Genomic DNA, 24,117 nt, shown 5'->3' with positions numbered 1-24,117 from the left:
GCATGCATCGGACTCTCTCTAGCAGTGTCTGATTAACCCGTTCTGCTACACCGTTCTGCTGTGGTGTCTTCCTGACAGTATGATGCCGACCTATACCCTCATCTGCACAGAACTGATTAAACTCGTCTTTGCAAAACTCTAGCCCATTGTCCGTTCGTAGCTTCTTGATCTTCCTTCCTTGTCGATTTTCCACCAAAGCTTTCCATTGCTTGAAAACTTTGAAGGCCTCATCCTTTGACTTAAGCAACCTAAGCCATGTGTATCGGGACTTGTCATCAACAAATGACACAAAATAGTGGTAACCTCCCATACCTTCAACTCTAGATGGACCCCAGCAATCTGAATGGATGTAATCGAGCACTGCATCAGTAATGTGAGCACCCTTGCTGAACTTTGACCTGTGTTTCTTACCAAACACACAATGCTCACAAAATTCAAGGTTGGCAACCTTGACCCCGGATAGAAGACCCCTCTTGGACAATAGCTGCATCCCCTTCTCCCCCATATGACCAAGCCTCATGTGCCAAATCTTAGTCATCTCCTGGTGAGATACAGATGCGCAAACCGCAGAACTAGGCAGTGTAACACCCTCAAAAACATAGAGGGTGTTCCTTTTGATACCCTTAAGTACCAACTCAGAACCTCTGAAAATACACAACTCCCCATCTGAAAACACACCATTGTACCCCAATTCATCCAGGGTACCCAATGAAATCAGATTCTTTCCTAAAGCAGGAACATGCCGTACATTAGTCAAAGTTAACCTCCGCCCATCAACAGTCCTCAACCTCATGGAACCAATACCTGTGACCTTACATGGAGCATTGTTACCGACTATAACCATACCCCCATTGCGAGGTTCATATGTATCAAACCAATCTCGACGTGGACACATATGGAACGAACACCCCGAATCTAGAACCCAGTTATCAGATAAATCATCAGACCTAGCAGAACTGACTAATGCTAAATCTTCCTCTGAATTATAGCTCTCATTCGGTTTCTCTTCAACTACAGCAGCCTGGGACTTGTTTTTCCTCACCGGACAATTATTCCTAAAGTGACCCGGTTCTTTACAGTAATAACATGTTTTAGTAGTAGTTTTACTAGATCCATCCTTGCCGTTTCCAGCACCCGACCCAGCATTGTTCCCCTTGTTAAACCCCTTATTCTTTTTAGACTTTCCGGACTTAACAAATAACCCACTACCATTATCCCCATTATCACTCGTAGCTTTCATTCTGAGTTCCCTAGTATGAAGTGCTGCCTTCACTTCTTCTAAGGTTATAGAATCCTTACCAACAACAAAAGACTCTACAAAATTCTCAAAGCTAGACGGTAGAGATACAAGTAAAATCAACGCAGCATCCTCATCATCAATTTTAACATCTAAATTACGTAAATCAAGCAAAATAGAGTTAAGTTTTTCTAGATGTTCCCGTAAGGAAGTACCTGACTGCATCCGGAGGCTAAACAACCGCTGTTTCAGTAATAATTTGTTGGTCAACGACTTAGTCATATACAATGACTCCAGCTTCAGCCACAATCCAGCCGCCGTTTCCTGATCAGCAACCTCCGTGATGATTTGATCATCAAGACTAAGTAATATGGTAGAGTGTGCCTTCTCTTCCATAACTTCTAACTGCGAGTCAGTCGGTCCGTCTCCTGACTCCGAAGTAGTACTCTTTGGAGCCAACGGACGCCATATCTGCTGTTGTTTTAACAGAGCCTTCATCTTAATTTGCCATAGCCCGAAACTATTTTTCCCGGTAAACTTCTCAATTCTTATTGTTGAATCTCCTGCCATTGTTATCTTCAAGAAACTCTCCAAGGATTGAACCTGAGCTCTTGATACCAATTGTTGTGCGACAGCGGAAGCAAAGGTCGTAAACAAACAAGAAAACAATAAAGAAATTCAATGCAAACAATAAGAACAACACCAAGAATTTACGTGGTTCACTATCGATGTGATAGCTACGTCCACGGGCACCGAGATCGAATGATTTCACTATAAACTGCAAAGATTACAAAGATGATTCTTGTATTTCTCAAGAACGGCTTTCACTCTGTCTCTCTTCACCCTAATACTGATATTAGGGAGGTTTTATATTAATCCCTAATTAAAAGATACTTGGGCAAAAAGATAATAAAATAAGATAACCTAAAACCGCAAAATCCGCGTTCCGTATTTTTCCTTCTCCGCCCGGTCAGACCGGGCAAGGTCTGCCCGATCGGGCGCGAGAAGAAGACTCCATACGAATGCTTCAACGTATCCAACCCCCACCGCCCGGTCAGACCGGGCAAGGTCTGCCCGATCGGGCGAAGGCTCGCCCGGTCGGGCGAAGGCTCGCCCGGTCGGGCGCGAGAGCAGCTTCTTCAACGAATTTGCCAGGCACCTCTTCTTCTTCCGCCCGGTCAGACCGGGCAATGTCCGCCCGATCGGGCGGACAAAGCTACGAAGTACGAGTCACCTAATATACTTATCAACAACAGATTACACGAATCACAAGTTTGAGATTATTCTCATGAGTGGTGACCAAATCAAAAGTGTCATATAATGAAATCCTCAAAACAATCAAGTAAAGTATTTGTGTGGTACGTACTCCATAGTTATAGTGACAAAGTAAGTAACTTGTTGAGACTTCTCTTTCCAACAATCATGGAATAATTTGATACAGATGGACAGCACAGTACAGTACAGGTTCGAGGGTAGTGGCTAAACGAAGTTTGGCTTTGGGCCAATAACAACAATTACAGAATTTGCACGTTAAGTCCATGATATGGTAACCTTTCAATTCGTTACTACGTGGGGGACCCTTTTTAAAATTTGATTTTCAACCCATTAAGCAATATATGCAATTCTAGTTGGTATTTTGTTAAATGGACCCCCTTCTTCCTTATCACCTTATATGATGCTAGATCTTGCCTTCACTAATGAAGCATCATTGCCCCACTTTTTCCCTCCATTGCACCCTCTTTTTTTTTTTTTTATTCTAGCTTGTGTTGTCAAGGTCTCTCATCTTCATTTTGATGTTATATGTATTGCAATGGGTGCAATTGTGTGGTTGGCCTATACTTGGCGTATGTAATTAATGCTTATGGTAGGAGTTTTTGTTTAGAAAAACTCGCATCTGAGGCTATCATTGCATACTTATGATAAAGATGATATTGATGTAAATCATGATTGAAGGATATTATTTCAATTAGGTATAACAGAGAAAGATAGCAAGCAATTGACATGATTTTCACATATTTGAGCTTATTTGAACTTCTCTAACTTTAAGATATAGTTAAATAAATCCGGTAAGAAAATAATAATTAAAGGTCCAATAGATAAAGAATAATAAGAGCAACCCAATACACATTATCATTAATCCACTAGAAATCTTAAAACTCGTACCATTATTTTGGCATTGGCTAAATTGTTGTTGAATCCCCACGTTTTAGGCCTAACTCCAATAATTTTAGTTATTAATGTGATGGCGTCCAATTTTTGACTTTGCCAATTGGCCATTACTCTCGAGTCCATCGTATAGATATATTGCTCCAATCGCATCAATTCTCATTATTAAAATAGTCTTTTTATGTAACAGACAATATGTATAAGTTGTGATTGGTCCTACTATCTGCATGCTAAATTGTAATTATATATCCTCCGCTAGTATTGTTTTTTGAATGTGATATGATGGGATTATTGATCAATTAACTTTGGTATATATGGAATTGTGGATGAAGATATGTACAAGCTGTGATTTTGACCTAAAGGTATATTTCATCAAAGTCACTACACTCATTTTCCCCTACCTAAATACATAGGAAGGTATTTTAAATTTTCATTATCATTGCTTGATTTGCCGACATACTGGTGGTTATATATAGTTTCTCAATGATGATGATAAATTTAGTTTCTTCTCATAAAACAATTATATTGTGTACGAGGTATAAACAATAAGATTGTGTCATGATATAGTTTGAGTGGTTAAAATTAATATGTTTAAGTAGGTTGTGGTCATGAAGTTACATGCTGGATATAGGAACTATATAGATCACATTCACTTAATTCTCATCAAGCTATTGCAATTTTATCACTTAATTTTCATTATAAAATCTTTTCTGTATAATTAATTTAGAGGTATTATTATGGCTTCTTGTTGGAGATTTCAATAATTATGAATTTGGATATAGCTAATTTTTTAAGCTCACAAAACATACGACCAATCATCAAAATTTTCACGCTCAAAGTTAAGAAAATTGATAGTTGGTAAATTTTATGAGTAGAGACTATCGATCTTAGCTTCCACCTAATAGTTCTGTACACTTACCTTTATAAAAGGAAAAAGAAAAGTTGTAGACTAAACAAAATAAAGGAAGCAATAAAGATAATATGTCAATAGATAAATGCAAATGCCTTGTCTTTGGTAGACAATAATGGTGGCTCCAATTCATGTCACACATAAAATTAGAAGTGATTGTAACATTTTACATGTATGTATAGAATATAGTGATTAGTAAAGCATAACGACTATAAATGTTGCGGACCAACCATGCTTTTAATTGTTTCCATTGCTAACTTTGGCGGTTCTTCATTTTTAACGTTCTACTTTTTTTATAGGCGAATACAAGTTTATCTGTCATATAAACGAATTTTTGTTAATTTAGTGACATTTCTGTAAATATATTGAAAAGACGTGGTCATTTATTCAATATTTTTGATGAGTTGTCCAATTACTGTTTATAACTTGCTTTTTCTGTTTAGTGAGAAAATAACACATATACCCCTCAACTAGTAAATGAAAAGACACACGTACCCCTCTACTAGTACTTGAAAAGACGATTATACTCCCAAATAAACAAAATTTGTTTAACTGAGGAATTAACTGGACACAACTCTAATTTTAGAGGAAGCAGAAAAGATAGGTCACTGCCTTTTTCTTTTATCTTTTTCTGATTTATTATTGGGATCCAGAAAGGATGCAAAAATACATGGTGTCTTTGTTAGCATACACCCCACTCCCTTAGATAGGCAGGCCAAATCACTAGCCTACTAGGCTTTACACTCACTTATGTTTTAAAAAGGACCGATTTAATTGGGTTGTGTTTTTACTCTTACCGTTTTCACCTTTAGCTACTCATCACTTGTGATTTGTGATACTTGTCGAGTTTATACTTGTTCCGGTCAATATACAACTTGAAAAGTTCTAATGTAGTCATATGGCTTAGCCTTTCACAATTTCGAATGGATATTGTATTAGGGGAAAAAAAAAATCCAACTTTAATTTTAACTTTGTTCTATGTTCATTGATCTAATTGATTAGATTAGATCGATTGAAGAAGCTACTTCTAACTTTTACATTGCGTTTAGATAGAGAGAAATAGAGAGAAAAAAGAAAGGATGCATCATCTATTATTCGGATATCTAATGCAAGGAGGGAAGGGGTAGAATTGGAAGGATGGATCCATTTCCCTTCCCTTTTTAATAAACTAAATCCCTCCATTATTAGAGTTTTAGAAGAAAAATTGAATGTCATCTTCTCCCTTCCCTCACCTCCCTTTCCCTTCACTATTGTTATCCAAATATAGTGTTAGCGTTGAAATATATCCTATCAAATAACACATGTAAATGTCCCACATTGATAAAAGAAAAGAGGGTTAAACACTTTATAATACTAAGAGGCGAAATCACCTATTGTCTTATGGTTTTAGGATAGAAACTCCCTTGGTTTGTGAAGTGGATTCTTTAAACATTTTTAAGTATTCTCTTCTTTTTTTTTTCCTCAGCTTCCTTGTTCTTTTTTTCTTTTTTCTCTTTTTTTCCTTTACTAATATTGAACCAAACAAAGCAAGTTTGAAAATATAACTTTCTTTGTATATATGTATATGTATGACTATATGTGTGTGTGTGAATATAATGAACACATTGCTAATGAGCTATGTAAATTTGTGTGTAATCTTAACTTCTTTTGTGTATGTGAGAAACAAGTCATGAGATGCACTATGCGTAGGGGTGGGACTTCGGTCTGGCAGTTCAGTTTGACCTCAGTTTGAAACGGTTTTGGTTTGAAACGGTTCGGGTTAAAACGGTTTCATTTAAACGGCGGGTCGGTTCAGTTCGGTTTTGATTAGTCACAGGTCGGTTCGGTTTCGGTTTATTTTTGTACGATTTAAATTCGGTTCGGGTCATAAACGGTTCGGTTTATAAACAGTTCGGGTCATAATCAGATCGGTTAGAAACGGGTTGCTTCAGGGGCGGATTTACTCGGGTCAATGCCGGTTCGGTTTTTAAACGGTTCGGTTAATAATCGGGTCGGTTTGAAACAGGTTGGTTCAGGGGCGGGTTTACCCGGGTCAATGCCCGTTCGGTTTATAAACGGTTTGGGTCATGATCTGACCGGTTTGAAACGGATCGGTTCAGGGGCGGTTTTACCGGGTCAACGTCGGTCCGGGTTCATATCGGTTCGGGTCATGAACGGATTATTTTAAAAATGGGTCGGTTCAGGGGCGGGTTTACCCGGGTTAATGCTAGTTCGATTCATATCGGTTCGGTTTATACTCGGTTTGGTGCTAAAATCGTTCGGGTTAGTTTGGTAATCGGTTAAATTGGATCGGGTTGAAATCGAGTTCTAAAAAGTGGTTTTGACCAGTTAGCGCGTTTTGTTTTATATCAAGTTGGGACTAGTATTTCCATTTCATTAGCGGGTCGGCATAGGTTGGTGAAAAAAATAATGGATCGAGTAGAAATTGGGTTTTAAGAGATTTTTGACCGGTTAGCTATTTTCGTTTTATATAAAGTTGGGACTTCGTCACTTTATTTTCAGACATCGGATTATATACAATTACACAAATCTTCATTTATTCAATTATTCTATATCATGTTAATATGTTATGTTTCAAGTTTGGTTATACTCTTGTTGTTGTTTATTCGATATTATCATATTAGTCTATTACAAATTTATAATGTATTAATGTATTATTGTTTCATTATTAAATATATATTATTAGGTTATCAGCTTCTTGTTGGATTGTTTTAGATATCGTGTCATGACCATGTTTTGATGAGTTGCTACTTTGAATACGATAAATCGATTCAGATATCAGATTATATAGAATTACAGAAATTCTCATTCATTCTATATCATGTTAATGTGTTATGTTTCAAATCTGGTTATAGTCTTGTTGTTGTTTATTAAATATTAGTCTATTACAAATTTATAAGGTATTAATGTATTATTGTTTCATTATCAAATATTATCAGGCTATCAGCTTCTTGTTTTAAAGATCGCGTCATAACCATGATTTGATGAATTGGTACTTTGAATACGATAAATCGATAATTGATATTGTAATAAACTAATAAATTTAATGTTACGGAACTATATTTGGATGTTTAATTAAAATCACGATTATTCAATTTCCCATTAGTCTAATAAAGTAATAATTGACAATTATTTGTAACTATTCCATAATTTTGGTGTTAAAGTTATATTGCTGAATTACTTTGTTGTCTTACCCTCTCTAATCACCTTTTAAGATTACGTGCCTACAAGGCTGCAACATATATATGTTGCAACTTGCAAGTTAAAGAAAACGGGTGGGGAAGTAGAAGTATTCAATTAGATCGATCATCAACTGTTTTAAGTTTTAATAATCAGATACATTTATCGATTATCTATACATACCAATGATAGTATGATACCAATCGTACCATACATTATTATTTATTACATATACTGATATACATATAACTAATATACATTAAATATGTCATATTGAATCAATTCCAATTTCCAAACATTTGTGTTTCTTACAATTTATAAGTTACATAAAGTTAAGAGTACAGTAGTGTTTTTATTAGTACGTAGCTATGAATAAAAAAAACATATTATCCAAATCCATTATCCCATGATCCGTGTCACCGTCTTATATTAAATATCAGCCATTGATTTTCATGTCATCTAACGACCTATCATCGCACACATTCCAATTCACGATCCGTGTGTTTTCTTTTCCACCAATCAGATCACTCTTACCATCGTCTCTTTAGTACTCTTTTTGATTTCTCTCTCGTTTTCTTAATCCTCTTCTGCAATATTATCAATTTTTTGAAGCCATGGCTGCTAATATGCTCACTGCTCTCTCGTTTTCTCTCTCATCTCCTCTTCCTTCTTCCTTTCTTCTTCTTCCTTCTTCTCCCTTCTTCCGTCTATGTTCTCCTTTCTTCCATCTTGTTTCTCCGTCTCCGTCCACCGGCACCACGCACGACGGTTTTATGGTCAAATTCGACCACGAAACTCTAGATCTAGTTGTTTCATGATCGAATTTGGCCTTTTAAAACCAAATTCGAGGCCAAATTCAGGATTAATATATAAGGTGTTTTCGTTCTTCCTTTTTTTATTTTCTGTTTTTCTTTTTAATTTTTTTTCAAGTTGTGGGCAACGGAGGGGGCCGAGTTAGGGTGGGTGCGGCGGCGGTTAGACTGGGTTCGGGTGGGTGGGGAGGGAGGATTTTTCGAGGGAGGGAGGGAGTTTTATGGTGGGTGAGCAATTAGAGTGAGTTGGGGGGTTTCGAGGATGTTGGGTTTCGTGGGGGTGGGTGGGGTGGGGTTACGGTGGGTTTGGGTTTTTTTTCGATTTTTTTGTATGGGGTGGGGTGGGGTGTGTTACGGTGACGGTGGTGGGTGTGGTTGGGGTTGGGTCTGTTTTTTTTTTTTTTTTTTTTTTTTTTTTTTTTTTACAGTGACGGTGGTGGGTGGGGTGGGGTGGGGTTTGTTAAGGGGGTGGGGTGGAGTACGTTACGGTGATGGTGGTAGGTGGGGTGGGGTATGGGTCTGGGTTTTTATTATTTATGGTGACGGTGGTGGATGGGGTGGGGTAAGGTTTGGGTCTGGGTTTTTTTTATTTATGGTGGGTGGTGGGGTGGGGTGGGGTGGGTTACGGTAATTATGGTGGGTGCGGGGGTGGTGTTAGGGTGGGTCTGGGTTGACGTTGGTGGGGTGGGGGTGGGTTACGGTAACGGTGGTGGGGTGGGGGTGGGTTACGGTAACGGTGGTGGGTGGGGGGTAGTGTTAGGGTGGGTCTGGGGTGACGGCGGGGGTGGTGTTAGGGTGGGTTACGGTGGTGGGTGGGTGGAGGGTGGTTGGATTGGGTGGGTGGCCAAATTTTTTCATTTTTTTATTTAATTTATAACTCCTAATTTAGTTATACAAGAATATAATTTTAATTTTATCATAGCAAAAAAATTTACAAATTTAAATCAATAATTATATGTAAAAAAAATTGTACTGTTAAATTACATTAAACATCAAATATATTTCGTGGAATTCTAACAAATTGTTAAAGGCTGTAAATAGTTCAATTTGAATGGAACGGGTTGTAAACGGTTCGGTTTAAATAGTTTGTAATCGGATCGGTTTAAACGGGTTGCGGTTTGAAAATAGTTCGGTTTAAACGGTTTAATGGGTTATAACAGTTTGGTTTAAACGGTTAGCGGGTTGTAAATGGTTCGATTTAAACGGTTTTTTCCTACGGTTTAAACGGTTTCGGTTTATAAACGGTTCGGTTTAATTAGTTAGCGGGTTAACATTAATCGGTTCAAACGGTTTCGGTTTATAAACGGTTTGGTTTGTTATTGGTTTACGGTTCGTAACGGGTTAACATTAATTGGTTCGGTTCGGTTTCGGTTTGACATTATACGGTTCAGTTCGGTTTTCGGTTTAAAATTAGCGGGTTATAAACGGTTCGGTCCGTGATGGTTCGGTTCGATAACGGACGGTTTTACGGTTCGGTTTGAAAAGTCTCACCCCTAATTATGCGTGTACATATCTCTAACAATAATTTTGGTCCAACAAAATAATCCACAAGAAATTGACACCTAAAAAAGGGGAAACACCCCTTATCAAAGAATATGAGGTTGAACCTAAATCAAAATCAATCTGATGAAAGACTATGAATAAATGATGGAAATGTCAATTCACATAAATAGGCATTCTAAAATCAAAGCGAGAAGATGGTGGTAGTACTATAATATATGACCACACAATCACACATCTACTACGTATAATTTTTATGGTCCATTGACCATTGGTTCTTTAACACTAAAAGTCTCAAATGCATGAAATTTAAATGGATGCATATAAAATATAAAATATGGTTTTATCAAACTAACCAACTATATTATAGCACTGTTATAAGGACATTGCATTAATTTTGTCATTTATTTTTACAATCGGCTTTCATTCACGAAACATTTCCTCCTCAACTAAACAGTTGAATATTGGCACAAGACATAGGGTAAAACCGTAAAAATAATAGATTAAATTGAAATTACATGTTTAGAGAACTTGACAACAAATTACAGGTCAGTACTCCGATATTAAAAAATATTTATCATCAATTTAATCTATTACTTGCGAAGTTGCATATTTTTTATATTGTATGTTAGTTCACCCCTTTTTTAAACCTTATTGACATGATTTTGACTATACTTATATTCACCTATAATTATTACTCCATAATTTTTAATTGGTGCCTATGTAATGACTATAACTTCTCAATCAATCTCAATTATTAGTATTAATCTCTGAAGGTATAGTAATAACATCTAAATCTAGTACTCCGTAATTTTCATTTTTCAACTAAGTTTAATAACTACGGAAAGATAATTGATCCTAAGCTACATATAAACCAAATTACTAGCCTTTGTGAAAAGACTTAACCACACCTCCAAGCCAACAACATATAATCATTCTAAATTTAGTGCATCTTCTTTGCCTTTACCTTTTGTCCAAGTCTCTTTACCAAATCCAACCTCATGGATTTGCAAAACTCCTCTTCTAGAGCTTTCACCCTCATAATTATCTACCTTTCCTATTTCTTAATCCCCTCAAACAATCATCACATTAACAATCCTTACTTAACCATTTATTCCCATCAAATTATCCTTAATAAAACTATAATTAGCCAACTAGTTAAGCCCAAAATCACATATTTTCTAGTACAACATGCCAAATAACCATAATAGTGCCATCTTCCAAGCCCCATGCCCAAAACATGCATTCATCTACAACAAAACTTTGTGTTCATGTTCACCAGGCTATCTTTACAACGTTTCTACTAAATCATGCCCTTTCTTTAACATTTCGCCTTTAGAGTGGTGGACGAGTTCCTCAGTAAAGCACACCAAAGTCGACGATGGTTATCAAAATGCGATCAAATATGAAGTATATTATCTTTGGTGTAGCGTTGTTGTATTGTTGATGTGGGTGTTACTATGTGCAATCGTGAGGTTTGGGAAGCTTAAGGATGGAAGAAACGCTTGGTTTCAGATTCGCTGGTGGATTAGTCGCCTCGATTTTACGTTTTCTACAAAACATTGGCTTGTAAGTTTTCTCCTAGCTTTCCTTTTTTCACTTCACTTTTTCTCTTTGCTTTGGTCCCCTTGTGCTTTCCTTTGTGCTTTATACCATATATTGGGGTACAAGTTTATTAGACATAATATATGACACTATATATTGTCTTTTGGCTTTGTTAAATCTAATACTTGTACATCACTAATACAGTATATAGTACTAGTATTAATTAACATGTTTTTGAATTGTACTCCGTAATTGAGAGTTGGTTTATAATTTAGCTTGTTGAGATCATTTTATAAGGTCACACTGCCATATATGTGTAATGGAAATTTTAAAATAGAAATAAAAATAATTTTCTTAAAATTTATTGACTGTACTAAATTAGTGAGGCAACTCGTATGTAGCTATGTCATTTCTCATTCATGATCAAGAAATATTTGCTCACTGCGTGCAGGCTGATCAAAAGGTAGTTAAGAAGCGGAAATCTGAACTAGGAGGAACATTCACAATAGCTAGTTGGATACTTTTCATTGGTTTGCTTGCTGGGTGAGTATATCTACTCGTTTTCTAATGCATCATACATCACAATATCTCACATCAGTGCATACTATACTCCCTCAGTCCCAAAATAATAGCAACATACTAATCGAATTGCATTTTTCTGAAGACTACTGTACCAGATCATAACTACGCTTGGATTAGAAGTATATACCATGAAGGCAGCAAATGCACCAGATTTAGTATCTTTTATTAATGATTTAGAGTTGAACATAACTACCATTTCTAGCATGACTTGCTCTCAGTTTCGTGGTCCGAGCACCATAGTTCTTGGCACCCCAGGCTCCATAGGCTATAGCATAATCCCTTTCTCAAACTTTGCAAACTATTCTTCCCAAAACTCCAGTATAGGTCCTGTGGTGACTCTCAGATGCCGGAACTGCCCACTCGCTTATGAGAATGTGTACGTTTCATGGCAATTTTTCGATATAAAAAACAAGTTTCCTGCCACAGCTGTTGGCTTCCAGTTCAATTTCTCTGCAAAGAGTCATGTTGATGAGCACAAATATGCAAATTTTGTCAGTGGAAGAATAAAGAATGGGATGAAATCAGACAATACAAGCATAACTTACAGAGGAGCTAACACACATGTATTGAAGTTTAATCTGTTTCCAAGGGTTCATCTTAATGTAAATGGTCTTAAGCTTCTTCAGCCCTCATTTCATGAGTTTCGGCCTGGCTCTTCTGCTCGCGATAAAGACAAGCTCCGGTCATTACTACACAGTCCAAAGAATGGACTAATCAACACTACATTGGCACTCCGTTTTCTGACTGAATATATGATTGAGATTGATGATGGAAAAAGATATACTGGACTAGGTAACCTTCTTTATGATCATGATTTCTGGAAAATCTTAGTCCTGTTAATTTTGAGTAACTGCAATTAGCCAAAAAAATACTCGAATTATGGCCTTTGCTCACTTTGAATTCTGTTAGACATCTCTCATTTCTTGTGCTGTCTGAAAATTACAGTGAGTTTTCTTGCGGATGTTGGTGGTCTATATTGCCTCAGTATTACACTATTTCTTTTGCTCTTGACTCTGGTACAGTTCCTCCCTCTCTTAGTGATATACTCGTATTCTCTTGCCATCAATAAATCCATGTGACAATATCTGTGCCAATCTACATACATGACTTGTCAATCTTTGGTGTACTCAGTTTGAATCCCGGATCAAACGAATACGCAATGAAGATCAGGTTATGCAAAACATCAAAAAACGAAGAATTGCTGAGGATCACTGGCATAAGGTACACTCATGTCGTGCTCATGACTGTCGTACATAGAGCTTTTCTTCAGCATATGTCAAAATTGTTATCATCCTGCTTTATCCTGAAGATCAATGTAGACTGACTCTTAAACACCTGCACTGATCAGTTACGAAGATTCGTGGCATATACGTTTGGTTCTCGCTTGTTAGATGAAAGATACAACATGAAAGAGGAGCCAACATGCTGCATTGGAGGAAATGGATTATCTATAAGTAAATTCAGACAGCGTGAGATTAATATTCAGTCTTTCGGCCTCATAAGACAACCTCAGCCCAGCTGATGCACAGGTTTGTGCTGTATTCCTAAATAATCCGCCACATTTTACTAGCAAAATTCTTATTCTTCCACAATGTGCTCAGGTTCTTAGAGATGCATCCAGAATCACTAAAGGAGTACAAACCATCAACTCCTCGAAACCATCAGACATCTTTATAAAGGAGTCATCTATGCTTAAAGAACATTATATAGCACCGCCACCATTTTTACAAGGTAAGCTTACTTCAGGTCTAGAAACTGAAGCTGTTATTTAGTTTGAAATAAGTCCAAATAAGTTGAATCAAACAAGGCCTTGATCTCGGTTTTAATTGGAAGACCCTCGATTGTCATGGTGATTTGATCCGTTTCTTTTCTTTTTATGCAGCAGAAATTAATGGTGACTCGCCAGCTGATGTACAAGTTCTACGAAGAGAGCTTCGAAATCTATACGAATACAATGCAATGCTGAGGGACAAGTTAGTTAGTGTTCAGATTAAGCTAGATGATTTGACAGCACACATTTCATTTGCAAGAGAGGCTTGAAATCGGAATGCTTGTTGCTAAAGAATGCATATTGATGGCCACATAGTTCGTTCATTAATAATTCATCAATGATATTAATATCTTAATTTAGAATGACTTAGCCACAGATGAAAATAATAAGTCAAATCAAACACTAATTACAACCAAGAACACATAATACATGTATGAGTCAATCAGGTTTACGGTTTATCTTAATTACAACAATTATCAGTAAAGTGGAAAAATATAATTACCCAACGTCCAAATGTAGCATTCAAATAATCTACAATGGATAGCGAGGGGAACAAATTAGTTTAGGATTTCACATTTCTAAACAATGCCAATTTATCATTAGCACCATTTTTAGGCCTAATCAAAGTGAACCCAAAATTAATTTAATATTAAAACATCAAAGGAAAACAAAGCGTTTTAAAATAGAAAAAAGCAAGAAAAGAACTCAGTCCCTTAGATGTTCAATGAAGTGCGATCATTTCCGCAAAATCATTACAGGTCTGTATTGACTCATCACCGTTACATTTCTTGCCAATTAAAAACCCAACAAATAAAAATTAAAGGGTAGATTATGAATTTAGCTGCTTTCAATAATCTTAATCGCTGAAAAAAACGAAGAAGAAAGTAAGAGAAAACAACACGAATTAATGTTGCTTCAAGGGAACGAGTCAATGGGAATTCATATTCTCCACATCAACCAACAAATGAAGCCTTCTTTCAATTTAACCAAAAAATAGAGAAAATTTGAAAAAATGAAAAAATTATACCGAAGTATTACGCTGGAAATCTGAAATTTACAGGAAAAGAAAAAAAACAAGGATAGAGAATAGTATAAACCCTAGCTGTATTGACAGACCTGGAAAAGCGACGGATGAATGGATGATTTGACGAAGAAATGGAGAGGTATTTATAAGGTGGGAGACGGCCGGAAGAGGTTGGAAATTAGGGCCTTTAGGGGTTCTGATTTTTTTAGGTTAAGTTCTTCGCTCCAAGGCCTCTAATCTCTAATCTCTGGGCCATATCCGGTCGTGCCTCGTGTATTTTTGGGTTGGTTAAGCTCAATCATGGCTCAGCCCATGAGTTTTGAATTTTTAAAAGATTAGCTGGTGCACGACCTAGACCCTCGAGTTGGACCGTGCCGTATTTGCATGTCTAAGCCAAATTTTCTTAATTTTAGCGTGCTTTGTCATGCCGTTCTTTATCGTGCTTTCCCAAATAAAGGCGGCTTAAGCCCGACAAGCAAAAAAACGTGTCATACTGTGCAGTGCATGCCCATGCCATGCTTTTTTCATGTTGGATCATGCCAAGCCTTGGCCCTGTGCCATCTTTACTCCAAGGCCTCTAACTATCCAATTAGTTTTACACTTTAATTTTGGTCTTTTTTTTTTTAATATTACGGAGTATTATTTTTGCAAAAAACTTACAAGTACTTATACTTCTCTTCAAATTATTTTAATTATGAGTACTTGTTTATTTATACTTGTTGAAAATTCTGTATTATACCAAATTAGGGTATATTATAACATATTTAAAATTTTGAATTACGTATTCTTACTACGTAGTTTATCAAATCCTTTTGGTTATTTTTGTAAGATAAAAATATGTGAAATTTTAATTTAAAAAGATTACATGTTAAAATAAATATTTGGGCAAGTAAAATGGAATAATGGATAAAATTTCCCATCTTTTGTTCAAAAAAAAAAGTATAATAGATTACGTCAAACCAAACATGAAATATTTTGACCAAACCATAATAAAATTAGACTAAAGGGTTCGTTTGGCATCATGGTGGTTTTTTGGTTTTTAGTTTTTTGTTTTTCAAAATCATATGATATATATCACATATTGAATAAAAAATTAGTCAATTTTATTAAACTCATGATAATTTTGTAAACTGACAACTGAAAAGTAGAAACACTTTTTTCTTCTTTCTTGTTTTTGTTTGTTTTTTATTTTTTAGAAAAAACTAAAAATCATCAGTCAATACTATATACTAAAGTAATCACCAAGAATATTCTAGAAGTACACATGTCACGTTTACATTAAAAAAATTCCCGCCAAAAACTTTTTATTTTTTATTATTATTTTCCTTAGAAAATAAAAAGATAATTAATAAAAACAAAAAGAATATACAACCTTATTTCCAAAAAAAAAAAAGAATATACAGCCTAAATAATAGAACAATAACAACAAATTTAAATAAATAAAATTTTAAAAATATATACAATTTATAAACAAATACAAACTTATAATACTATTTAATATATAAATATAATTTTTTCCTGTGAACATCCGAGCGTTGCTCAGATAACTAGTTGAAAACATAAAACAATGTCAAACAATTTATATTTATTTAATGTGAAGATTAATTTAATTTAATTTAATTTAATGTGAAGATTAGATTATATTTATCATTTATATGCCTAGCTAAACACCAACCATTTTAGAAAAGAGTAAAACTAAAACAAAGGGCCATTTTAACAATCTTATGAAGAGATCACTGTGTCACCTTTTGATTTATATTAATGCATCTCTTAAGTTTTCACACTTGTCGTGGCACAACTTTGTCCATCAATATGTTTAATGAGATATTAGTAAAATGATAATAAAATTGTAATATGAAAGTAGATTTGTAACAAATCCAATAACATGTTACATGACCATGTAGTAGTAAAAAAATTAGTCAAATGTAACATATAAATAGTGCATAATCTCAAGTAATGAATTTAAAAAAAATAAATTGAGGGAGTAAGAATACATTTTTCTAAAATAAGTGAAGTAAATATATATGTACTTCGTAAATAACACATACTCCGTTGGGCTGAGCGAAACTATTTAATAGGACTGTAATCTTTGGATTGACAAGCTCGGCCCAACCCAAACTAAAGTGCAAGTCTTGAAGATATTGTTCAGTTTGGAGAAGAGTCTAGAACATTGGTGAAAGACCTTTGTTGACTTGATCATCCTTAATCCTCCCAAAATTTACGTAGGTCCATAATCCATCAACGAAACCATTGGTCAATTCAAGAACCTCCCAGAACTCTCTTTTCCTTCTTATATAAATATCTCCACATTCATATTCCTCATTTCAACATCATCAAAAGAATTTCACAAATTCTCTCAAACACTCTAATCAATCATCAATTCACTGTTCAAATCAATCAAAAAAAAAAAAAAAAAAAAAGCAATCAACAATGTAGCTGATTCCAAGCTTCTTGGGAAACCGAAGGAACAACACCTTCGACCCCTTCGCAATGGACCAGTGGGACCCATTCGAGGGCTTTCCCTTCGCCGGAAACCTAAACCAGTCTCTCTCCTCTGGCAGCACCTCCGCCCGCGACACCGCCTCTTTCGTCAACGCCCGAATTGACTGGAAGGAGACACCTGAGGCGCACGTGCTCAAGGCGGATCTTCCTGGAGTGAAGAAGGAGGAGGTGAAGGTTGAGGTGGAAGATGGGAAGGTGATCCAGATCAGCGGAGAGAGAAACAGGGAGAAAGAGGAGAAGAATGACACGTGGCACCGTGTTGAGCGAAGTTCTGGAAAGTTCTTGAGGAGGTTTAGGTTGCCTGAGAATGCGAAGATGGAGGAGATTAAGGCGAATATGGAGAATGGTGTTCTTATTGTTACTGTTCCTAAAGTTGAGGAGAAGAAGCCTCAGCTTAAATCAATTGACATTTCTGGCTGAAATTATCCTCTGTTTTCTATCAAATGGCATATCGTATTATCGTCTGCTTTCGGTTCCTCTAGTTTGATTTAGTGATCTATGTTAATAGTATGAATATATAAATAATAAGTATGTTTATGTATTACTGATGCTTACTATGTAATCTTTAATTTGATCTTAATAAATTTTATTAAATCTTGAGTTAAATTGGATTGTATTGCAATGGAATGACTCTGATGGTTAATTGCTAAATAGGTATTCTGTTTCTGATTAGAGAAGAAAGTGATCAATGTGATGGACATTTTTAATTTTCTTGAAAGCAAGAAATCTGAGGTGTTTTTGGTTGTCATTTAGTCGAGTTCATAAACCAAGTAGTTATGGATTCACTAGAATAATCCATACAATTTGTCATGGATTTGGTTAGAGGTTATGTTGAAGAATTTTAGCTCAATAAAATGATTGGATAAACTTAGGAAAATTGGATCAAATTTGGCTTGCCACTAATGCAAATATGACATAATGAAAGTTAGCCTGTTTAATTACCCTAGCTAATACTTTGTAGTCTGTATCATTTTTGTGATTGATTGACTTAATCAACAAAAGAGTGCAAAAGATAATTATAAATACTACCCCTATTATTATGCATAACAAATCTCATAATGAGATTTATCTACTACATGAATACAATAACAGGGAATACGATTTCACAACTTATGTATAACTCTATAAGGATTCCATTTTAAAAAAGTGTGTCAAGTTTTCAACATAGATCTCTATAGAAAATTAGAGGTACATTATTAAAAAAACAAAACAAAATCAATTGAACATGGACTAATACATAAAACAAAAATAAGATTTGTATCCTACATCTAATCATATGAATGGTATATATTCTACATCTAAATAATTGCCTCATAGGAATGTACAATTTGAAATGCTTGCTACTTAACATATATACATAATAGATAAAAACTAAGAAAATTATCACAAGGTAAAGGAGATTGATGCTCCCTATGTAACTAAAACAACAAGAATTGTGCACTGGTAATGAAACATCCAAAATAATCATGGGGATGCAGAAGTCATGACCTATTAGTTTTATTTGTTTGGTTGGTTTTATTTTATTTTGAGAGAGAAGTCATGGTCTATTAGTTACAAGTAATAATGAAAGCTTGTGTAGTTGTGTATGATTATGTTTGTACTCTGTTAGTCTGTATTGTCCTTGTAGTTCATTCACAAATTAAAACCCGAAAAAAAAAATGAGGACAAATTGGTCATTTTGGCAATAAAACCGCCATAGGGGGAAAACAGGAAACCGAAACAATTTTCCATTTCCCCTCCAAACGAATTTGACAACAACCCTCCTTTTTCTCTCTCCTCTAGTTGCAGTTAGGAAGGTAGGTACGGTTAGAGAGAGAGACCGAAAGCAGAAACACCTAAATTCAATTAAAAAAAAAAAAAAACAGTAAAACTAAAAATGAATGACCAGCCGATGACTACCGAAGACCCTAACGACCTCACCCTCCCTGACGCCGCCGCCGATGCCGCCGACGCCGACGAACTTCCGGCCGCACCATCATCGAGCCGAGTAAGGGGCCCTTGGTCGCCGGAAGAAGACGCCATACTTAGTGAACTTGTTAGCAAATTCGGAGCCCGAAATTGGAGCTTAATCGCCCGTGGAATTCCGGGTCGCTCCGGTAAATCTTGCCGGCTTCGTTGGTGTAATCAGCTTGACCCTTGTGTCAAGCGTAAACCTTTTTCTGGTAATTTGTACTACTTTTTTCCTCTCTCCTTTTTTTTGTTTTTTGAATTTTTGTTTTGTTTATGTTTGCCGCTGGTTGAATTTTGAAAAGGTCTGTTTTGATTGGTTTTGATGATTGTGGGTATTTCTGATTTGTGTGTTGTGTTGTTGATGAATCAATTGGGTTGTGATTTAGTGGTTTGCATTTGATATTTGAATTGTAAAGTATCGTAATTTTCGTATTTTTTTATCTGATTTTTGGTAGAATTTGATGTTAGTTTTCTGTATTTCGTTGTTCTGATCAAAATGTTTTCTTGGGCAGCAATTTTACCAGTTTGTTTGCTAAATTTTACTTCTTTTTTGTGTGTAGTGTTAAACACAGTAGGATGTAATTAAAATTGCTTAATTTTTTTTTAATCAAATGCGGTTTCATTTGTTTGATTTGGGGTGGATTTCTCGGGTGCTTTGAATTTGAGCTGGTTCCATTTAGGTCTGGAGTCGAGTAATGGAGAGATGCTGGGTGTTTCTAGTTTTAATCAATAACTAAAATTCAGCTTGAAGGTTTGTTGAAAAGCTTTTTATAACACATTAGGTTGATTGAGGGCACGAAATTTGCAAATTACACCTAAGCCCCGTTTGGTTTAATGTAAAATATTTTCAATGGAAAATTAGTTTTCATGGAAAACATATTTTCAAGGAAAAACACAATTGCAAATTAGTTTTCCTTTGTTTGGTTGCATACAAGAAAAGTCCAAGAAAAATAAAAAAAATAAGAGTGGAAATGTAAGGATGAATGAGAGGGAAGTAAAAAAAGGAGGTAAGGAAGAGAGGAAAATGTGGCTTCCCTTGTTTTGAGAAGGAAAATGTTTTTCATCATTAAGGATGAAATTTTCCGCCCTTGGAAAAATTGTTTTCCACCCTTAACAAACCAAACAAAGGAAAATGGGAAAAACATAGAAAACTCATTTTCCATGAAAACCTTTTACATCAAACCAAACAGGGCCTTAGTCTGTGATCGTTTCGATGATATGACTAACAGGGCACCATATGATCTAAGGGTGGAATATTGTGGAACATCAAAGTAGGCAACCTGGCATTAGTTATATTTGCTTGAACATATAGTTTGTTTATTTAGCTTTTCAATGCCTTCCCTCGGAAATGCAGGATGTTTTCGTCTTAGGTTTTAACTGATTAGCCTTGTTGACAAGCTTTAGTTGATGCTATAATAAGGTGAAACCCTTCATTATGGTGTTACGGGCTCTTGGTTAACCCAGCGGGGTCATAGGGCTATTACTGATGAAATATTAATATTGCAATAGTTTTTTTTTCTGTTACCACTTTTCTATAGTTTAAAATTTTGTATGATGTGTAGTGTAGCTAAGGTAAATAGAAAATCATTTCAACAAAATTTAAAAGTAAAGGTTTTTTATTTTTCCCCCTTTGTTTGTCGTGTATGTGTGTTGCCTACTTCATCGCCAATGCATTCAAATGAAGTTTATCTCATTGTATTGTTTGGTCTTTGATGAAGAAATAACCATATTAGCTGTAGCGTCAGCCAGTATTGAACTATTGGCCCATATGTTCTGGCATTTTCTTTAAGATTAGGGATTTTTTTAAACAATTAGTTATGTCCTGCATACAATAAAATTTTGCTTGGCTTATGCTGATGTATGATCCCTGTGGTTTATCCTGTCATGGCTTGAATATGCATTTAGAATCTGAGGAGCTACTGTATAAGGACAATGTTCTGGTTTTCTTTGGCTTGTTCTCTTAGTATGTGCTCATTGATATAAATTAGGAATTAAAATTGTTGACATCAGTAATTCAGTAGCCAGTAAGCCAAGATTATTGATAAATATTAGTTTTTTCTAATGCAAATCTCTTGCAAATTTTTGTTTTGTATACAAGTGAGTAGCTGAAGTTTCAGTTTGCTAATGCTTATTGATTGACAGTTGCTAGATTTTATATGTTTGGTTGGGTTGCATCAATTGCATTTTTTCAATTACTAGGATTGGGGATAAAATGTCCTCTTAAAAAAAAGGGATTGGGGGTAAAATGACCACAGATTATAGTATAGTCTTTCTTTTTGTTTGCAATTGGTGTCTAATGCCCAATTCAGTGCCATCCTACAAGTTATGAGCAAACTAGATGTTTGGACTTGATATGTGTTAGTGAAACTCCTTCACAGTCATTCCTATCTTGGTTAGCCACATTTCTGTTTTTGAACAGCTTTTCTACTGAAAAATTTATTATAATTTGTCTGTATTTAATGATTCAATTAGCATGACAACTTAATAACTAACTATCCTATATTTAAGGATATATTCAAGAAAGCATAACAAACTTAGTCAAACTAGCTGAGTATTCAGCTTATTACGACACTAGTAGAGATTTGTTACTTTGCAATACAACGGGCATTATCGTCACAGAAAAATAAAAAAGGAAGGTCTGTTGGCTAAAGAATGCGGGACATACGTACCGGAATCTCACTAACTTCATTTATAAAATAATGATCTTATTTCAAACAATCCTTTTGTGAATGTTTCTGTCTTCCTTCTATGTTCACTTGATTAAGATGCAGTTAGTGGTCTAAGGCATTTTTGAGGGCTTTTGCAGGTCAATAGTGTACATAATTTGACTCATTCTTTGATCAATTGAAATACTCGGTATTGGAGCTCTATATCAGAATACCAGATGGAGTGAAGATATATGAAAGTAGCAAATGTAATGATCGCTAATTAGAATGCTTATTACATAATAGCATTTGAATGCCCTGTTCTAGTGCAGGGTAAGGCCGTATGCTTCCAACTCCCCTTACCTGATCAGGCAGGTATCTCTTTAGTAAGCTTTGGGGTCCTGTACTATTGTTACATGCCGTCATAAATACCTTTGTGTAAGCATGTATCATAGGCATAGAAACAGATGGTTTGCAAATGAACTGTTGTATCGATCACTGCAGCCTGAATTGTGGTCAATGATCTGTTTGCCCATGATATTTGTGTTCGACAGTATTATTTAGTACTCATATATTTCGATGTCTAATTAGAAATATATCACTGCAGAAGAAGAAGACCAGACTATTATTTCAGCACATGCTATTCATGGAAACAAATGGGCCTGCATAGCAAAGCTTCTCCCGGGAAGAACAGATAATGCTATCAAGAACCACTGGAATTCAACTTTGAGACGGAGGTATGATTTTGGGAAATCAGTAGGAGATTCCAGCTTTGACAGAAACAAGGCATCATCCGAAGAAACAGTTTCTGGTGAAACCAATTCATTTAAAGCATATGATGGAAAACATGATGTAAATATGGTTGTTAACCAATGTCCTCACCCCGATTACCAGTCTCCAGTCAATGAGAATCTAAACCAATCCATGCAACCTGAAAACCAACCTTCGATCATGTATGAGAATCCCCCCATTGTAGTTGCATATCCTCCCATGATTGCATATCCTCCCTTTTATGCTCATTATGCTGAACCTATTGAGCACCCTAAACCCTCTCGTCCAGTTGCACGTGTTGGTGCTTTTAATGTTTATCAACCCTCGTCTAATTTAACACCTGCTGCTCCACCTCCCAAGCCTGTGCCTGTGCAGGGTCCTTTGGTAAATGCCTTCCAACCTGACTTTGGAATCTCCAAGTTTCTTGATGGAGTTCAGTGTGAGCCAATTATTCCATTGCGGTGTGGCCATGGATGTTGCTCAACTCCAACTGGTGCAAAAACTCAAAGCTCACTGTTGGGGCCTGAATTTATTGAATATGAAGAGCCTCCTTCCTTTTCAAGCCATGAATTAGCGTCAATAGCCACTGATTTGAACAATATAGCGTGGATCAAAAGTGGGTTGGATAGTGGCTGCACCAGAAGAATGGAGGATCCTACTCAGAGAAGAGATACTCAAGGGACTGACAATTCAGGGCAATGCGCGCAGACCAACAATGTGCGTTTTGAGGAAGGACGGACCAAGCTTATGGGTATGATGACAGAAGTGCTCTCAACTAAGATACCAAGGCAAACAGTCGCACTGCCTGCTGAAGTTGGGGTTTGAGCTGAATACGACGAGTGCTGTTACCTTCTAAGTAGCATTCTCGAGATCATTCTAATGTTTCAGTCATTAAACTCAGGGGTTGGGTTTATTTAGGTTTTGTGAAGTGTCAGATGATTGATATTAGAGATTCACATACTAGCGGAACATCTTACTGGCGAGATTTGTGCAGCGCAAGTGATGAGATCTATAGTCTTTTTGTTATATAGTCATGCTGGTATACAAGGGATGGGATCTATAGTCTTTTTTGTTAATTATAGTCGAGCTTTAGTACCCGAAACATGAATGTTCTTGCACTCATTAGTTATCTGTTGAATTAGCCAGCCAGTTTAAATATGATGGAGTAATTCTAATAGAATATAGTTGTGGATCTGGTACTTCACAGTAGTAAGACTTCTATTTTTAAATTCATAATTACTCTCTGATATACGGCCGTAAATGAAAATGATGCAATATGTGTAAAACCTCGGAGAAAGTGTAAACTAGACATTTTAATATGGGTGGTTCTGAAGTTGGCTCACTTGCTACAAGAGGGTCCATATTTCAGAGTTTGGGTTTGTCGGCAAATTTGGGTACTAACCCATTTCTCTGATCATACAAGGCCCACAACTGAAACGTCCATATCTTACTATCTTGCCTCTTGAACTCTTGAGATCAGATCAAACTGTATTTCTCATTCTTTTTAACGGCAAATTTAAAA

At 35.9% G+C, this 24,117-nt stretch overlaps 3 protein-coding genes across 4 annotated transcripts; all 3 read left to right on the top strand.

The window, feature by feature from the left end:
- The first annotated feature begins 10,517 nt into the window (after window positions 1–10,517).
- LOC110733383 lies at window positions 10,518–15,072 on the top strand. Of its 2 annotated transcripts, none has more exons than XM_021913421.1 (8): window positions 10,518–11,374; window positions 11,802–11,893; window positions 12,015–12,724; window positions 12,878–12,948; window positions 13,064–13,153; window positions 13,281–13,461; window positions 13,534–13,663; window positions 13,818–15,072. In XM_021913421.1, exons 1-6 carry the CDS (start codon window positions 10,997–10,999, stop codon window positions 13,452–13,454), a joined length of 1,515 nt encoding a protein of 504 aa, XP_021769113.1. In that variant the 5' UTR covers window positions 10,518–10,996; the 3' UTR covers window positions 13,455–13,461; window positions 13,534–13,663; window positions 13,818–15,072. The 2 variants fall into 2 exon arrangements, with proteins under 2 accessions (XP_021769113.1, XP_021769114.1); XM_021913422.1 differs by having other exon boundaries at window positions 13,815–15,072.
- A 1,944-nt stretch (window positions 15,073–17,016) lies between these two features.
- On the top strand, window positions 17,017–17,835 carry LOC110733382 (class I heat shock protein-like). The gene has a single exon (XM_021913420.1). It carries the CDS (start codon window positions 17,218–17,220, stop codon window positions 17,647–17,649), a length of 432 nt encoding a protein of 143 aa, XP_021769112.1. The 5' UTR covers window positions 17,017–17,217; the 3' UTR covers window positions 17,650–17,835.
- Window positions 17,836–18,774: 939 nt separating this feature from the next.
- Window positions 18,775–23,794, top strand: LOC110733381 (transcription factor MYB1-like). Its single transcript, XM_021913418.1, has 2 exons — window positions 18,775–19,391; window positions 22,432–23,794. Exons 1-2 carry the CDS (start codon window positions 19,106–19,108, stop codon window positions 23,418–23,420), a joined length of 1,275 nt encoding a protein of 424 aa, XP_021769110.1. The 5' UTR covers window positions 18,775–19,105; the 3' UTR covers window positions 23,421–23,794.
- The last annotated feature ends 323 nt before the right edge of the window (window positions 23,795–24,117 follow it).

The sequence above is a fragment of the Chenopodium quinoa genome, unplaced genomic scaffold (assembly GCF_001683475.1).
Source record: "Chenopodium quinoa cultivar QQ74 unplaced genomic scaffold, ASM168347v1, whole genome shotgun sequence".
Lineage (NCBI taxonomy): Eukaryota > Viridiplantae > Streptophyta > Magnoliopsida > Caryophyllales > Amaranthaceae > Chenopodium > Chenopodium quinoa.
The sequence above is the reverse complement of the archived record's forward strand: the minus strand, read 5'-3'. Positions and strand labels throughout refer to the sequence as shown.

Coding starts and splice junctions, on each gene's coding strand:
- LOC110733383 (XM_021913421.1), top strand. CDS start 10,997: ATGCCAAATAACCATAATAGTGCCATCTTCCAAGCCCCATGCCCAAAA. Junction 11,375..11,801: donor TTTCTACAAAACATTGGCTT/GTAAGTTTTCTC, acceptor CACTGCGTGCAG/GCTGATCAAAAGGTAGTTAA. Junction 13,154..13,280: donor CTGAGGATCACTGGCATAAG/GTACACTCATGT, acceptor TGCACTGATCAG/TTACGAAGATTCGTGGCATA.
- LOC110733382 (XM_021913420.1), top strand. CDS start 17,218: ATGGACCAGTGGGACCCATTCGAGGGCTTTCCCTTCGCCGGAAACCTA.
- LOC110733381 (XM_021913418.1), top strand. CDS start 19,106: ATGAATGACCAGCCGATGACTACCGAAGACCCTAACGACCTCACCCTC. Junction 19,392..22,431: donor CAAGCGTAAACCTTTTTCTG/GTAATTTGTACT, acceptor ATATCACTGCAG/AAGAAGAAGACCAGACTATT.